Source organism: Anguilla anguilla, chromosome 8, assembly GCF_013347855.1.
Source record: "Anguilla anguilla isolate fAngAng1 chromosome 8, fAngAng1.pri, whole genome shotgun sequence".
Classification (NCBI taxonomy): domain Eukaryota; kingdom Metazoa; phylum Chordata; class Actinopteri; order Anguilliformes; family Anguillidae; genus Anguilla; species Anguilla anguilla.
The window spans coordinates 16,091,072-16,109,629 of NC_049208.1; the positions used below are offsets into that span (position 1 = coordinate 16,091,072).

General features: G+C 49.0%; 1 protein-coding gene across 12 annotated transcripts in view; it reads right to left on the bottom strand.

Moving 5' to 3' along the window:
• Positions 1-18,558, bottom strand: part of LOC118233901 (protein AF-10-like) — a 59,499-nt gene that overhangs the window by 28,974 nt on the left and 11,967 nt on the right. For 8 of the 12 annotated variants that reach the window (XM_035429988.1, XM_035429987.1, XM_035429984.1 and 5 more), the window contains 6 exons: positions 17,529-17,583; positions 14,151-14,260; positions 12,960-13,063; positions 12,371-12,464; positions 3,920-4,015; positions 1,716-2,031 (listed from right to left, as the gene is read on the bottom strand). In XM_035429988.1, the coding sequence (XP_035285879.1) occupies positions 1,716-2,031; positions 3,920-4,015; positions 12,371-12,464; positions 12,960-13,063; positions 14,151-14,260; positions 17,529-17,583 (775 nt within the window). Of the gene's footprint in view, positions 1-1,715; positions 2,032-3,919; positions 4,016-12,370; positions 12,465-12,959; positions 13,064-14,150; positions 14,261-15,181; positions 15,297-17,528; positions 17,584-18,558 lie in introns of those variants that run through there. The other 4 variants (XM_035429990.1, XM_035429986.1, XM_035429985.1 and 1 more) reach the window with 3 other exon arrangements.

Genomic DNA, 18,558 nt, shown 5'->3' on the forward strand with positions numbered 1-18,558 from the left:
CCCCCAGAGTCCCTGTCCTGAACTTCACACACATTCCTCCCCTTTAACAGCCAGTCCCGTACCCACCTCCTGCGCTACCTTCCAGCCCGCTGTGTTTTCACAGCTGTGGCCGGCAGCTATCGAAGCTCCAGCTCCACATTTTACCACGCCGGACCCCCCCCGCCACCCCCACCCCCCCACCCCCACGCCCCAATCCACATTTAAACAAGTCAGGGCAGAAGAGAAAAAGAGACGAAGGTGAAGCCACACTAACCGCAGGCCAGCCCGTGAGCGCGCGGCCGGTCTCTTTCTCTCTCTCTCTCTCTCTCTCTCTCCTCGCTCGCGCTCTCCTCCCCGGGTTCTCCCCCGCGTGGCTCTCGCGGCCGCGGTGAACTCCGCTGCCAATAGCGTGTCCGGTTTCAGCGCAGGCGGGCGACGGAACGAACTGGAGCCGAGACGTGAGAGCTCCTGCCGCCAGAACCGTTCGCGACGTCTGCGTCCTTGAGAACGACTGAGTTTCCTGTGTGTGTGCGCGTGTGTGTGTGCGCGCGCGTGTGTGTGTGTGTGTGTGTGTGTGTGTGCGCCTGCATGTGTACGCGAGACAACTGAAAAGACAGGTTCGACTATGACACATACTCCTTCCTAAAAAAGTGTGTTAGGTACACGGAAGTAAAATTGGGAGCAGGGCCCACCTGCACCAGCTGTGGAGACGAACCTGCTAAAGCTCCCCTCTGTTTTCCTCGCCCTCCGCCCGCTAACGTTTCCGCGCCGAGGCGAGAACACAGCCCGCTTCTCTCTTTCTTTCTTTCTTTCTTTTTTTCCCAGACTCCCCGGTTCTCTGTATGCAAAGCTGCAACAACACAGCGCGGCTGCCTGAGTCAACCCTTCACCAAAACTAACAACGAAACAAAACCGCTTCATGACCAAAAACGAAACAGGAAACAACACCCCCCCAAAACAAAGCGGTCTGCGGGCCGTTCGTTCAGACAGAGTGAAAACAGGCAGCCGGTGCCTGCGGTTTCGCGCGTAACCCCTCACCCCCCCCCCCCCGTCCCGGGACCGCTGGTACGGCTCGCAGATTAGAAGGCGGCGAGCAAAGGCGCTATCGCAAACAACCCCCCCCCCCCCGCCGACGGGGGCTCTGGAAGATGTCCAGACCGCTACTGAAACACACTCCACCCACACTCAACAACGCGCCGTCCCAACAGACTTCACAAAAACGCTTTCAATGGCCTTTTTTTCTGAAGATTATTACTTTCCCGCCATTTAGCAAACACATTTACGAACAAGAATGCAAGCGACTTACAGTCCAAACACAAGTGCAAAGACCTGGGACTGAAGTTCAGTAAAGTACAGTCTCACGAGAGACAGATGGTGGAAGAAGGACAGGCCCAATCCACAACTCCTGAATGAACAAAACTACCCTGATGAGCATTGAACTACAAAGATCAAACAGCAGCGAAGAATCACAGACTCACAAAACAACAAGAGAAGTCATATCTAATCAGGTGTCAGGGTTAAGTTAGTAGTGGACAGTGCTTAATTGTTCTGGGGAACCATAACCAGGGATGCATATTATGAAGAGGACTGTTATTTTTACAGGCCTCAGGACCAATTAAACACAAGTCTATGAGTACAGACAACTCTCTACAGTTGTAGGTTAGAGTCTAGGGGATGTCATTGGCCAGTAGAGTCAAGGGGATGTCATTGGCTCACTCGCGCGTGCACACACATACCTTGCTGAAACGGGCTGCTGGAAGGTGTGGTAGCAGTAGGGGGCGCTGCTGAGACCGCTGCAGAAAGGGGGGGTTTGCTGGTGGCAGACTTGCGCCCCCTCTGGCCCGAGCTGTGGCTGCTCGTCCTCTTGCCTTTGCCCTCGGAGCTCTTGCCCTCTGTGGGCGGGCCATCCTTGGCCACGCCCCCAGGGTGACTGGGCACCTCCTGAAAGTTGGCGTTGGTGAAGCGTCCTGCACCGGCGTCCTCCTGCCGCTTCTGGGAGCTGGAGACGGGCACTGAGCCTCCGCTGCTGCCGCTGCTGTAGCTCTGCTGTGTCTGAGTGTGTGTGTTTGCGGGGTGTGTAGGCGCGTGCGTGTGAGTGGGGTGTGTGTGCGCGTGAGTGTGCATGTGTATGAGTGTGTGTGTGTGCGCGCGTGTCAGTGTGTGTGTGCACGTGTGAGTTAGTGTGTGTGTGTGTGAGAGAGTGTGTGTGTGTGTGTGTGTGTGAGAGAGTGTGTGAGAGAGATAAGGCAGGGACAGAGAAAATAAACTCAGTTGGCAGTTGGTGCACACACCACACATCACACAACACACACGCACACACACACACACACACACACACACACACACACACACACACACACTCAGCACGGAGTTGTTCTTCAGTTGTGGTCACACCTGGTAATTTCCCTATGAAATGAACCCAGTAGCTGCTTTTCTTACCTAGACCTCAGTCCTGGCAGCTGATTGGCCACTGCACAGGTTTCACTGCTCAGAATGAGCACTAGCTATATTTAAATTCACTTCAGGCATATTTGTTTCTCATTTCATTTCAGAGGGGGCTGACTGAGTGAAAATGCTTAACTCGGGCTGCAGCATTTTCAGCTGGAATGCAGGTGTTAGAACCATGACCCAACTCCTGACAGAGGTAGCAAATCAACACTAAACAGCAGACACGTGTACTGTGGCTTCTAAAGAGCCTGCCTGATTCCTGGCTATACTCTGCACCCCTCGGTTATTTTGCAAAACAAACAACAGCCTGTATCCATTATGGATGTGACCAATTGGTTGATTCATCGATCGTCATCGATTATTCCGTTTAATTCTCAAACCGTTCAAAATAGAAGATCACAAATGCTAACTGGGCTACTGCTCTACATGTGTAATACAGGGGGTGGGCGGGGCTTGTTGTCATTCACTTTAACATCACGTACTGTCGGCTGAAAAGACTGCCAGCTTGCTAAGGAGTGCTGAGCAACGTGGAATGATTTTGAAAATATGTGCTGCCAAATTCGCGTACCACAGGTCAACATCAATGATATTAACCCGCTTTAGAACCTAATATCCAAGGGATCACAGCAAACAAGCACCCAACTTTGTAGTGAGACCTCGTCAGTGTGACAGCTGCCCAGCTGAAACCACAACAGATCTAACCGCTAAAATGGTAACTAATGACATGCTCCCTGTAAGCATGGTAAAGTGAACGTACTCCAATGCGATGCACTGTTGTGAAAAAAAACACCACAGCTGGGCTTGAATGTAGTGCAACAGCTGCCTCTCTCCGTACCATTATAAGCCCGACACTACTGTGGTAACATCAATGTGTGAACAGAACTAACTACACTGGGTCATGTGGTAACCTGTACAGTGAGCAAAGCAGCATACAATCATTCTGAAAAAAATATAGAACTGCCTATTTTTTTTTACTTTTTAAATGTTTTAATCTCGTGATCCACACCAATTTAAATAGGGGTGTTTTTAGTAGCAGTATCCTACATCTAAAAAAAAAAAACCATCAGTCGATTTGAGGCAGCAACAAGTCGCTGGTCAGCAATGGGTCGTTCACGTCCGCAACATCAATTTCTCTATTATAAAACTCCCAGAGGAATTTGAAAACAACTAGCATATGTCGGAAGTAACACTTACACTCTTCATTATAAGAAGGGAAGTTCATTCCATCCAGGCATCCCTGACACTTAAATACACACTGACGTATTACGTTTCAGAACTGTGAAGCAGGTCGAAACACCCCCTCAGGGCGAGTTACATCTACACTAAAAGAGGCAATTCAGCTTAAGTACCTCGTTCAAACGTGGTGGCCTACAGGTAATCTGACCTTTCGGGCTAAAAGACCATCTCCTCAGCCGCAACGCCGCGCCAACACCCAATACGAATGCTTTTTTTCTGCCGCGGCGGCGGAGAGAGAGGGGGAGGCTGGGCTCACCTTCTCCGTGGAGACGGTCAAGGCCGCAGCGACGGACGAGGAGGGCTCGGAGGACCTTTTGTGCCGGGGTTTGTGTTTGTCCCTCTCTTTGTGTTTCTGAGGAGAACAGCAAAAAACAGAGCAGAACGCAGGGAGGGAGTCAGTGAAAGGCTGAGCGCGTCACCTGCTGCCGGGGACAGAAGCTGGCCCTGCCTGGACCTGGAGCTGCAGTGTGAGCGTGTGTGAGCGTGTGAGAGTGTGTGAGCGTGTGAGCGTGTGTGTGTGTGTGCAGACATCATGTCTCAATGCTCAGAGACAGATGCAAGAGAGAGAGAGAGAGAATCTCACTGTAAGGCAATATTGCAATATTACCTTCAAGTATGAGAGAGCAAGTGAGCGAGAGAGACAGAAAGAGACGGAGAGAGAGCACAAACGTTTCTGACTGAAAGTTGCCGGGGTGGTAGAGACTGAGAGAGAGCAAACAGAAGTGATATAATGGAACTTAATAATATAGCCATTTTGGAGATGCTTTTAATCCAGAATGAAGTGCATAGCTTACATTCTTTGATTCCATCGAAGCCTGCACAAGATCTCGACTGTGACAAACGGTAACCAGAACAGCCTAATTATCTGAAATCTACAGAATGAGAACAAAGGCATTTCAGCAGTTGCTGAAACAGAGACAGACAGAGGTGTGTGTATACATAGTGGTGTGCACATGATTATGTGAAAGTGTGTGTCAGTTTGTGTGTATGTGTTTGAGACTGAATGTGCAAGAGTGCATGTTTTGTGTGTGTGTGTGCGCTTGTAAGTATGTGGTGTGTATATGCAAGTGCGAGTGCGTGTATGTAAAAGTGTGTGTGTGTGTGTGTGTGTGTGTGTGTGTGTGTGTGTGTGCGTGCATGCGTGCGTGTGTGTGTGTGTGTGTGTGTGTGTGTGCCTGTGCATGCACACGCGAGTGAACGCTGACGAGTGTGTGCGTGCAGAAGAGCAGAATGTGAGCCCGTGCAGGAGCAGTGGAGCCATTTCCACCGCGGGGTCTCAGTGTGAATGAGTTCGCACGCTGCTCAGGCGCCCTCCGCGCGGCACACTCTCATTTTCAGACCCGAGCTGTGAAAATATGCAGCGATCCCGAAAAACACTGCCAGGAGTAGATTTGCACTTTCCCCCGCGCGGCCGTGACATCACAGAGCCCCTCCCGCACGCCATCTCCGCGCAGTGGAAACCGTTTCGGATCGCTCTGTGTGAAGCCCTTCACAATGAAGCTTTTGCAGACGGCTTCCTTTCGATTCCCATGTAAAAAACTAAACAGGCTGAAATAGTTTACTGTGGTAATTTCGGATGGGAATGCCCACCAGTAAGGGAAAGAGGCTGTGTAGACGTCAGGGAGGGGCTTCAGGTGAATCACTGTTTCCATAACCCCCCCCCCCCCCCCCCAGTGTTTAGGTACATTTAAAAAACGAAAAAGAGATGAGGTCAGCGGTGAAGGTTCGGTTTAAATGCCAGCAGAATCATAAAACGGACAGTTGGGGTCCAGTGATTTAGCTCAGGAAATGAGACTGCAAGCCAAAATCCCACGATGGGGCACAGGCGCTACCCCCTCAACAGGAGGCTTAATCTCAATTTGTGATAATAATAATAATAATAATAATAATAATAATAAAGGGAGAAAGTAAGAGACCAAGCTGCCTGTAAACCAGGTGGGATTCAGTGCAAAAGGCGACTGGCAGCCTTCAATCACAGCCCTGGCCTGAGCTCAGCGCAGAGGGAGCGCCTAGTTTTCCGCATTCTAATGTTCCGCGGTCGCGAAAGTTCATTAAAACGATTAGGGCTGCACGTTTCCACGGCGACAGGTAGCTGTGCGCGACTGTGGAGGGTGGGGGTGGGGAGTCAACCTTCCTTCTTCCTTTCTGTCAACGTTCAGACTGCACATCTGGTTCTTTGTGCTCCGACACCCATGCCCCCACCCCCCCCCCCCCCCCCCCCGGCCCCCTCCCCCCTCGTCTACGGGCGAGTTATCAGCCTTTCCGCTCTTCCTGAGGAGCTGATAGAGCGGAAGACAGCGAGGATCCCGCTCGGGCAGGGATAAGCGAAGGGGCCTCTGAGTCGGGCTGACGGCTGCTAGCGGACTGACAGAGTGACGTTTCCTGCTCCGTTCGCCTCTAATTGATTCCAGGAGCCCCCTGTCCTTCCCCCGGCGTCCCGTCGGGAGGACGGGGCACAGATAAGCCCGGGCAGACGGGAGCCCTCCGCGGCGTTTCCGAGCGGGCGCGCCCACGCGGAGACGAGCACCCCCTCACCCCGCATTATCACTTAGCAACCCCCACCCCCGTCGTCGCACAAGCACCCCGGCCTTTCCCTTCACTTTATTAAGTCTGCTTTTCATTAAAAACCCCCACCCCTCTTTCCTTTTGTTAGTTTCATGTGACAGGGAAAATATGAATTTTTCTTTTTTTTTTACCTCCCACAAAGGAACATCTAGCCTCGCAGAAGAACATTTCGGATTACAGTAAGATTACCAGCCCTTAAAAAGATTGCCGAAATTAATGAAGCAAGAACGCCAATCATAATTTTGAGTATCTATTCAAGCATCGCCAGATATTTTATCTGCCAATGAATAATTTAGAACTATTTATTTATTTATTTATGCACAAATTAATAAAAGAACTCCCATTCATTCATCTGTCCTTGTTCCTTTCAGCGTTTCAGTGAGGACTTCAAGCGTTAAGTCAATATCACATATGACAGAATACACATTTGGTTTTTGTTCTCCAAAGTAAGGTCTTTTACATGACAGCTAATCACTACAAGTCCTACGTGCCCTGGGCACACAGACTAAAAGTGGGGTCTTATATTTCCCCTGAAGCCATCCACCTTCACCCCTAAACTATTCCACCGCTAAGAAACCGCTCGCAGCTGTGGACATCATGAAGGAAATCAGAAATCCGGAAACAAAAGGCTGTTTGTGGAAAACAAAGAGACAGGGGCGAGCTGTGAAACGCGCTGTACGCTTCAGAGAGCCGGGAGACGCCGCTTTATCCAGGCTGCCTGCTCCGCTCAGCAAAAATAAATAAATAAATAAATTAGACAAAACGGAACGGCTCAGAAGCCTCTGCTGCCGCCCTGGGGTCGGAGCCAGCGGCTGGGTACACATCTGAGCCCCGTGACCTTTGACCTGGGAATGCGAAGAAAGGGGGGATGGGGGGGCTCTGCTAATGCAAATCAGCCTCATTGACAATGAGGGAAGGAAGCGCACCGTACCATAGATACCCCACCCCCCACCCCCCCTGCAGGCTGCGGGCTCCACACCGGCTGCAGTAACCCCACGGGTAAAGCAGGGCACACAGGGACATGCTGACAGAAGCTCCATTTTTGGTTATTCGAGCCTATCCCCCCCCCCCCCCAAAATCCTCCACAGACAACCTCGACAAAACGCCCGGCCCAGACCTGTCCTACCGGGCTTGTTCACGGCAATGCCTGTCTAGTTCATTTAAACGTAATGACCGGGGGCTTGGGTTTAGCGATGGCTTCGGTGATAAGCGCGTGGGGATTGGGCAGAGGGGGTCGGGGGTTCAGAGGTCACGGACAATGGCTGCATTCTGCTAAAATGATTGCATTTTCTATTCTTGGTTTTGTTACCATTTGAAGGCCCTTTCGGCGATTCTGCCCCATTTCTGCAGTGGATTGAGACAGATTTGTATCAGGGACGTTCATTTCTCCAGACTGTTTGAGCAGGCGAATGGTACAGGAGCAGACAGAGACACACACAGACACACACACAAATACACACATACGCACACACACACCACTCTCTCCCCAACCCTATAGCACATGCTCACATCATACGCATGCGATGTCAGCTTATTATAACCCAATAACCAAAAACAGTGTGAGAACAGAACATGAAAAATACACCAGATGTTTGATACGTTCCCTCTCCTGACAACAGGCTCCACGAAAGCACAGCCTCAGGGCCTTGGAGGTTAAAGGTCAGGTCCTCCTCACTGCTTGCTGAGTTTACATAAGAAGCACAGAAACAAACCTGACTGATGTCCGCTGGACGCTCTAAACTGCAAAAGAGCACGCCCGAAAAACACAGTGGAAAACGTTACATTGGCAAATGCTACAGTAGATTCACCCAGTAGTTCTTTCCTACTTAAAACCGTATATACCCAGACATTTGAGTCATACGAAAAAATGCTTAACAAAAAATAACATCAGCAGGTTAATCACTCTCAAGATTTAGACAGGATAAGACACTCAGGGCCTGATTTACTTTACTATTTTAGCATGCGCAAAACCGTTTGGCACACGAAAAACCAATAACATGACCAATGTTGGTTATGGTATTTGTTTCACACTGGTCGGAGTGTAGCACAGTGGGTAGGGAACTAGACTTGTAACCGAAAGGTCGCAGGTTCAATTCCCGGGTAGGACGCTGCCGTTGTACCCTTGAGCAAGGTACTTAACCGAAATTGCTTCAGTATATATCCAGCTGTATAAATGGATACAATGTAAAATGCTATGTAAAAGTTGTGTAAGTTGCTCTGGATAAGAGCGTCTGCTAAATGCCTGTAATGTAATGGTCATTGGTTATGCTTTTAGCTTTGCATGTGCCAAAAGGTTTTGCATGTACAAAAGGCCTTATTAAACCAGGCCCTGGATGGAGAGATGACCAGTGTGAGCCCGCGGGTTGCAGGTTCATGGCAGGTGGGAGAGATGCCGGGGGTACAGTCAGAGTGTCGATGGTGGTGGGGAGAGATGCCATGCCCTTTCATACGGCTAAGCAAGCAAAGGGAGGGAGGGAGACACAGGGCCGTTGCAGATGTAGAAACCGTGTAGACGTGGGAGCCACAAAGCTTCCACACCGCCAACAGGTAATCCCATTTCATTTAAAAAAGAAATAAAAAACCTCAGGTGGTCTGAGAGAAGACCCATTTAATGGGGAGAGCCGTTTGGAAGGACGAACCACCAAAATTCTGCACTTGTAAATGTCACTGGCTTGGTGCGTGCAAGCTGTGTCTATCCAGGTTTGAAAACTGGACTTTTGGCTGTAACACCCTCGCTAATTTCAGGTTCCCAATTGAACAAACATTTTAATGAAAGACAGGCCTATGTGGCAACTGAACGAAAAACATTACTGCAAAATTAAATTGCAGGGGGAAATAATCGCAGTTTCAGAATACAGGCTATAACTAACAGATAAATATGCAGATGAGGAAAAACATTATTTTTGTTTTCACTTTATTTGACAGTCAGGAATTCACTTATTTTGTCAGATTGTAAGGTGGTGCAAACTGATGGTTGCAATTACCTTTGCGACTGTGTCTCTCCACTAAACCTTGCCTGCTAGCACAGGTAGAACAAAAGGACTACTATACCCACAATTACCTTCAATGCCGTGTTAAGTATAGCATGACAAACTGAAACGACAGATAAATTCTTATAAAAGAAGAGTCATTTTATATTATGACATGCTGGGCGTGGCTTCATGTGTGTCCCATTGTCATGTGACAGGAAACTGTACCTTCATAAAGGCTAATTGCGATATTTAGAGAGATACTGTTACACTGTGTGGTGGAGCATTATGGCAGAGGCGTATGAGGGGCATACCATACAGGCGAGTCACGACGGAGGGTGCCACAGATCAGAGGTCTGCCTTACCTTGGCGTCCATGTCATGGCGCTTATCCAAAGAGTGAGAGGAAGAATGGCTTAAGCTTTCTGCCCTAATACTGCTGCCTTTTCTCCTTCTCTAAAAGGTGAAAGAGGAACTTCGAGTTACAATTTAAAAAAAAATTAAAAAACAACCAAAAAAAAAAAGAAGAAGAATGTTCTCTACTCCTGACTCTTCCTGTCCTGAATTGCTTTTTTAAAAAATTACAAACTAAGAAATCTAAAAATTCAGTTTTAAAAGGGTGAGCATGGCTGTACAATGACAGGTCGGGGTACAGAACAGGGGGCTCTGGAAGCTAAAGGAAGCGGCATGTTGTTAGCGTGTGCGAGCTAAGGCAGTTTTCTTTTGAAGAACATGCGAATAGAAGGGTTTCTCGCATTCTCATTTGAAATTTCTTTATGTGACCCCTGTAGCTGCTGTACTCGATTGATTAAACACATAAAGGCCACTTTGAAATTTCTGTGTGATAAGTGCTAATGTATTCTCTTTCTCTGGGCCTGTATAATAAGTGATAATGTATTCTGGTGACTCCACGTGAGTAAGGACAGTCTGTGGAGACACGAGGAGATGAAAATCAATGGGGTAATTTAGCACTGCAGCTTCGGATCGTTCGCTTCCGCTCGTCAGCAGCTGATTTACTATCAAACTACTGGCTGAGTATGACATAAAAACATCCCAAAAAATTGTCTCATTTATAAGTCAATGCCAACAGATTCTTTTACCAATTACCTTTATTCATATTGGAAAGTAGTATGAAAACAATTAGCCACTCCTTCACCATCCATCGCATCCTTTCAGAAATAGAAAGGGTTCATCTTATTTATCAATTGTTTACTGAAGTTTAGAAAATACACAATCAGGGATGCGTTATTTTCTGCACTAAACGCTAGTGACCCCAGACATGCAGGGTCTGCACACCAGTCATTCCTGATCAGTCAGAAATAAATGTGGAAAAGCCACATCCCTGATTAAGACACCAACTGTGTGCTTCACATTGATCTAGGTCAAAGTCAAAGGGAATCCAAACACCGTGGTTACACCAGCTCAATCAACAGATTGTTTTCCTGACTTTTTTTTTGTAACAACACCATAAAACTGTAAAGAACGGTCATGGCTGTTTTATTGTTGTCAACACAAACTAGTCTGCTACGCTGGTTTGGATACGAGCGGCGAGGATTCATATGAGCTACCACGAGCGAGCCGTGATTAATTCTGCCTACAGCTCCGAGCATTAACTGAAACACTATCCACGGGGGGCCGTGGCAGGGTATGATTATTGATCGTTGCGCTGACTGACAACAAAGAAGCCCGGTGCAGCCGCTGTCTGTGGAAGTTTCCAGGCTGGCTCTGTGTGAAACATTACCCCCCAGCTCTGCGGAGCCGCGCTGCTCACTCAGCTCTGCAGCGAGACGCAGAGCCTGCGCCGCAGCAAAGCGGGGATAATTTCACCGCTGGCAACCACCATTCAGAAACACAAAGGGAGGGAAAATGTCGGAGAATACTTATCAATCAACAAAAAAAAGAAAATAAAATACAACATTTGTAGCAAACCAAAGCGCTGATTTCACTGCATGCAAAAAAAGGGTTAAAAACAGAGGTGAAGAGTGAAAAGGGGCAGGTTTTTCATTATAGCTGTGCAGACAGGCTAACTGTATGCCCTGGCTGTAACCACTACTTCAGCTCCATTCACAAATATCCGGTTCCATTACAGTACGACATCTGATATGCATTTAGACTGCCTCACGTTCAGAACTCCCAGGGAAAGATTTACTCAAGACGTCCCCCGCCACGCTCCTGGCGTTGCCCCAAAATCTCCCCTGTCCCCCGAATCCCAGACCTAAGACCCGTGAGTGGGAGCATTCCACTGAGTTTTGGGGATAGCAACCAGTATGAGGGGTACAACACAAACATCTGCACCCCGAGAGGGGCAAGAGTGGGATATATTGGATGCTGGAGAGAACACTGTGGCCCTCCTGTGGTCATGGACCCGGGGGGCGGGGGTGGATTGGGGCAGGGCGAGGAGAGGGGAGGTAGGAAAGTTCAAAAAGACAAAAGTAGCATTTTTGCAAATCAAGAGCAGGGGAGGTCAGATGCCGAGTGACAACGACTCACGACCAAATCAACCCCCCCCCCCGTCACACGGCCTGCAGGAAAGTGCCATTTGGTAAAATCAACACTTGTGAGGCGTAATCTCAATGAACAAAGGCAACACTTACAGGCCGGGCCACTCGCACAGCACTCTTTTACAGCCTCCAGTAGTGGCCAACCTCTTAATTGCTAGTGTGCCAGGAAGAAGGACTGTAAATCCTCATTTGTTTTCTTTCCATTTGTGCACAGGGCCAAAACTTGACCCCAGATGAACAACACTTTGCCCTTGGGTTTCAGCCCTATCTGCTGTAGATTTAAACTCGATTCCCATTTCCAGTCATTGGCTTGTATAATTACACCTTTTTTTGTCAGTAATTAATTAAATTCAATATATAAACACAGCTTAATGGCAGCTGTGTGAACCACTACACTTAATTATAGAGATAAAATTGAGGGTGACCTTTGACTCTAGACAGTCTCATGTTCCTTTTTTTTTGCATTTGTTTTTGTTTTTTTGTGTTAGCGGGCTTGTCTGTGTGCGCGTCACCAAAGGGTCGAGAGGTCATAGCCCAGTTCTCAGGCACACAGAAAACCACCGTGATCAACAGTTCAATAGCACATACTGGGAGGGACGATCAGTTATAATTCATGAAAGCTCAAAAGATAAACCAGGTGTGCATATATGTAACAAGACATGAAGGCACTCACCAGTTTGCTGTAATGGTATTTGCAGTATCCACAGTACTTGACATTGTCTGCGTCTGAACCCTGTTCTTCGCACAGTAGCCCAGCGAACTGGGCACTGTGATACAGAGAGAGAAGGGAGGAGAGGGGAAGAGACAGAGAAAGAAAGAGAGAGGGAGAGAAAGAGAGAAGGAGAGGGAGGGGGGAGAAAAGGAGTGAGAGATTTGTTCATACTTAATTGCACCTATGTTACTGCCCTTGATATGGAAATTATAATTACAGCAAAAAGATATGTTTGAAGATGACATCCAATCTTTTTTCCTTTTGCATACCAGTGCTTCCAGAAGAAATGCAACCCATACCAACAGTTTAAATGCACCATGCCCTCACATTCTTTACTACGGTAAGTGACCTCAGCACTGTGGCTACTAAATCCTCAATTCCTGGAAACCCTGGACATAGAGCCATTTAACCACACAGAGCGGAGAACACTCTCTATGAGCTCACGGGTCTGGGAGAAGGGAGAAGGGAGGGATGGGAAGACTGAACGGGGCTGCACCGCGTTAGCGTTTACCCAAGCCTCGCGGTCAGAGAAGGCCCGCCGGACACTCACCACGTGACATGGAAGGCCTGTCGGCAGCCATGTTTGTTGCAGGTCATGCAGGCCCCAGTCGCGGCCTTGCTCTCGCGGCCTTGCTCCTCGCATATGTAGCACGTCTGGAAGAAGAGAGAGGCGCACGTTCAAACACCACAAAGGGCCACGGGTGTGAAGCCCCCCCCCACCGCACCAGTGTGTACATGCTCGCTTTGTCACAGACACACACAAACATACAAATCGCAGCATCAAAGAGAAATATGAACAGTCTTCCCTGTTCAATGGCTCAGTACTGCACGTGCCCCCCCAATCCATGCTTGTCTACTCCTGTGGCTCAGGCGATTAAACACCTGCGAGCGGACCGACCCCTCACCGCGAGGACCCCGATCATCTGATCAGCGATACCCGCGCTGTTTTTAATTTAGGCAGAGCCGGGGACGCCGAAAACGAACAGCGTCCGATTCGCTTCGGCCCCCGAACACGGGAGAGCTTTCAGGAACAACCCAAGCGTGAGATTAGCGCTGCGTCGCGTCGTCCTGTTTCACTTCCCACACGCAACCAAATCGCTGCCCGTACAACATGGCCGAGCCTCTCCGTATTTACGTACAATCAAACGTGCACATAGAACAATTTTGCACTTGTGTTCGGAATTTAGCAGTGCATAGCCGAGTAAGTCAAAACTGGCTTGTGATATTCTCCACCCATGGAGAAGCTGGGTCATTGGCGAGAGGTAAAAGGGTTTAAATTAAACGCCTCAAAGCGGCACGCGGTAGACTGCTTCATTTGCACCCGCTGGCTTGTGTAAAACACACACACCTCCTTTTGGCAGTAATGACAGAACTCAACAAATAACCAGAGCTCTACAGCAGCTGTGTGAAATAATTCACTTAATGCATAGACAGTGACTTTTGCTCTTTTTTTGAGTGCGAACATGATCTGTTTTTGCACTTAGCTACTCAACAGTAAAGTGTAAGCGGTCTGGCGTAGTTCTAGAATACAATTTTTTAAAGAGAATGTTAAGTTCTTTTTAACAAGTAATCCAATCCACTATACCGGAGGTTATGTTGTGCACTTTCCCTCAAAGCGTCTGTAGTTAAGAAAATCAGATTAACACCTCTGCTCTGGTCATTATCTGACTTGGTTCACTGTACACTGTTGGCCTTAATATGCCTGGACTGACAAGCCTGATTTCTCTGTCCTGTAGATTACCTTATTGTAGCGTTCGTGGGGGACAGACTGCAGGACAATGGGCTCCATGGTTGACACGTTGGCGAACTCCACCTCTGGGATGTACAGAGCACAGACAACATGGGCCCACCCTGAGGACCACAAACGGACAGACAGACTGACATCAACACCCATCCATATTGGCACAGTCAAATAAAGACACACATAAAATACAGATGGAGAAGACAAGGGGCTTAAATCCAGGAATAAAAAAGGAGATAAGACTTTTCTTTTGGTGGCTCCAAACTTTTTTCAAATACCCTTGTAGAACTATTATTAACTATTTTAGATACATTTAATTAATTATAAACTGTCAAGCCAGCTTTAAAGCACTCACTTCCTCTTCAACACCAGTGGTGTGCGAATATGTAGCGAATAAATTAGGAATGTAGCGGCAAAATGCCACTGCAATTCAACCTGAACACAAGCACAGGTGTGAGCAATCCCTGGGCTATTTTGTAAAAACCACCTATCTTTATGACATCACACCTTACATCACATCTGAATGTTCCGGAACACAAATCGTGCCCAATGAAGGGTTGCGTGGCCAGAGCACACCCTGCTGGAGCGGAGGGGGCCTCTCTCCCAGAATGCACTGTCTAGACCAGGGGGTGAGACCGACTGTGCCAGTCTCTATAAACCCATCAGCTCCAGCCCAATAACCCCACCCCTCTCCCCGTGGGGGGGCAGATTTTGAATCCTGAACTACAGCTGAAGAGACAGAGGGCAGGGTTTTAGTGTCGCGTCCGTGTCTGTGAACCTCCTCGGTTATAAAACACAAGACTGGGTTAGGGGGCAAGGAGAGTTCAATGCTGTGAATCCCATTAGGAAAGGGTCCCCACAAACTCATTGGTGACTGTTAATAGCATTTAGTAGAACAATAACTAAACCTCCGGATGAACCCTGAGATGAACCGTCTTTGACTTGTGGGGACAGAGACCACAGCTGGCAATAAAACTGGAGCCATAAAACCCAGCCGACTGCAAAAAGAGGGCCGGTGCTGAACTTCTCACCCGACGTGTGAGGTGGGGGACACTTCCAGGAGAGCCTCAGACACAGTGGAAAAACAAGCTTCCACACGTCCTGTTTCCCCTCCATCCACTTTTAACTTAAGGCAATGAACTTGCTCTGTGAACAACATACGAGGTCAGAACACGAATTACATAAAATCGGCGGGTACATTTCCGCAGATTTGCACCTGGTATTTTCTGTTATTTAGTTCCATAAATATACTAATCGGGCGGGGGGTGGGGGGGGGGGAACTTGGCTTGCATTTGGTACTGGATATGCAGTTGCAGTTGACTTTCCGGTCAGTAATTCAGGCTACATTCTCAGAGACTAAAGAGAAACTGTGCCCCCTAAGATTTGATCCTGCAAACCTTCAGGCCACAAACCCATGCTACCCGAGTGGCACCGTGCACAGATGGGCATTAAACCACTATGCTCTGGAGGGGCCTATGTCTAAATGCCCTCAAGGACCAAAACAAGTTCATGAAAAATTTGGTTTAATGGCTTTTATTGAGTGCTTCTGAAGGGAGAGCCATGTGTTAGCCACCAGCGTCGTAATGAACAGGAAGGAACGGAGAGCTGCCTCCCTCTTAACAACCACTTCAGTGTTCCTCCGGTTAACCTCCCCAACACGCTCTATGCCATTCCGCTGTCTTCACTTCAGGTTAAGTCCGTTGTTCGCCTTGCCCGGCGACCGCGACACCTGTAACAACAACTGCAGCGATGACCTCACAGAGCAGAACAGGAAGGCTAATACGCCTGCTAGCCAGAGCTGCTCCGTTATCGAGATGTAATTAGGGACACAGAGACACCCTTTCCCCTCCTCTTCACAGGTGCTGGAGACTCATTCACATTAACTCAGTTTTACTTATGCGCGGCAAATGCACGTTGGCAGACCCCGTCTGCTATTCAGTCTCATTTTTGCAAAACCAGAAAAATACACTATATGCCTTTTGAAACCCTTTCTGCAAATAATGTTGATATTGTCAGATTTCGGTACTTACGGATTGTTCCAATAAATCAGGCTAAGACAGCAGTATTCAAGTAAGCATTTCTACGATCTGTGCGCCGACCACTCATTACTGAGTCCACAGACTATATTGCTTAGACCTTGTAGTGAGCCAAATTCATTCACAGCATAACAGAAAGAATACATAACTGCCAGTGCAATTCTCAGGAAGGGCTTTTTAAAAATGTTTTCAAACTGAGCAGTGAAAGCACACAGTCAGAAGGCAGGTCCTTTTGCTGCATTTTCCCAGAATGCACTGCAGTTCATGTGTGATACTGTATGCGAGGGTGGGGTAGGGGTGGGGGTGGGGGGGTGCCCCCTCATGAGGCACAAAAGGAGCCCTATTCCTGCGGCCCCATTTACGGCATCCGCCGTGACCTCGGGATGAACCCTCCACCGCAGGGGGAAGAGGAGCCACTTGAGCACTCTGCCCCGTCGTAAAAAACCTGGGGCGGGACGAGAACCTCGCGCCGCTGCCGTAACCCCCGCCCCCCACCCCCCCTCCGCCTCCCACTCAAACCCATTAGCAGAATAAGCAAGAGCCAAGCTGGGGGGGGGGGGGGGGGGAGGGGTGGTGGCAGGAGTCCATGTGTCACAGTCCAGGTCAAGTTAAAGGGAAAATAAAATCATGACAAAAGACGCGTTTGGTGGGGCAAGGAGGCTTCTGTGGAAACATCCCCCCCACCACTACTCTTGACGCATGCACGCCTGCACGCACCCCCGCACACACACATACACCCTTCAGACACCTACAGCTACGACGGTCATGTTGGGGTTTGTGTACAATCCGTCCTTGTCCTTGATAAAAATACATTACAAACATATCACTCATTTGTTTGCATTCAAACTGATGAAGAGTAGAATTTTTTAAAATTATATTTACATTTTTAAATTAAGCACCATGGCATTTTCACAACATAGATTCTGCAGATCCACCAAGTGGGATTTTCATTTTTTACATTTATCAGAGCCACTGGTTCAAACTGGTTGGCCAAAGTATCATTAAGGTGAAGTGGGGGTGTACACATCCTGAGCAGAGCCCAAAACGAGAGGCAGGAATACGAGCATGATGTCATTAAGGAAGGACACAGTGAGTTGCAGATTGAACCCTTTCCTTCAACTTCGCATGGGTTGCCAAACTGGAGCTTGTGGTGCCAGTAACACTAACAAAGGCGTAAACCTCCAAAAAAAAAAACAAGCTGAACTAGTTCCTCCACACGGCAGCGTTTTGTTCCGCAAAACACGGGCGGCTATGGTTCAGTTCACAAGCGCTTCACCTTGGCACAATCGCCCCGGACAACAGAGAGAGAGAGAGAGGAACGAGAGAGGGGGCGGCACCTTACCTCCGTTGTCGGTCCTCTTGAGGGCACCGTCCTTGTGGGGACACAGCTCACACCTCTGCAGTGGGGGGGGAGAGAGGGAGGGGGGGGGGGGTGAGGCACGGCCGACGCGCGGCCATGGCGACAGCCTCGCCGCGCTACGCCGCAGAGGCCTGCGACTCAAAAGAGGCGCCGTGACAGAAACGGCTGGTCTCCATCCTCCGGGCCGCGAGCGGCCCGCCGGCCGGCCGCCACCTGCGTTTTAGCAACTGCCAATCAGGGCTGAGCTAGCCGAGGAGAGCTGCGGGGCGGGCAAAAGCAGGGCGGGGTGGCAGCCAAGCGGGCAGCAGCCAAGCGGGCAGCGTGTGAGCATTTCAGGACACACAAAGCAGGGAGAGGGGAGAGCGAGAGAGCGAGAGGAGAGAAGAGAGCGAGCAGACTGGGTTTTTCTAGGTCACCGTTAGAGAGATGGCTGGATGGCAGGGGAGAGGCAAAGAGATCATGGATAACAGGGGAGGGGGTGAATCAAACATAAATGCCAGAAAAACTGAGGGTTAAAGCTGGTGTGTTTTCACTCCCCACCCCCTTAGCTCTCACTGCGTTACCGAGCTTACTGAACTGATACTACAGATGCAAGAGCAAGACAGAGCTCAAAACCAGAAACGGCTGGTAGACCGAGCTCTCGCAGAGCCATCTATTTTCATGTTTCATATTAAATACGTTAAATACCATACTGTGTGCTTCAGTGGAAGGAAATGCGTCAATTGTGGTTTTCCCATAACAACCCGGGTGCTCATGCGGAAACCTTGTGTTCACCGGTGTGAATCTGTGTTATGGTCACCTTGAAAAATTCAACCAATTAAACGAAGCGGAAGAGAAACGAATAAGGAGAGGGGCTCCGCGTTCAAAGTCCTGTAAGTGCGCCAGAGGAATCTGGTCCACGTGAACGAGGTCGCCCGAAAATGGCCACGCGCAGACCGCAGAGCGGCCGATCACGAGCTCCTACACGCCAGACTTCAGAGCAGACCGAAAGGGGATATGGTTATTGGGTGAA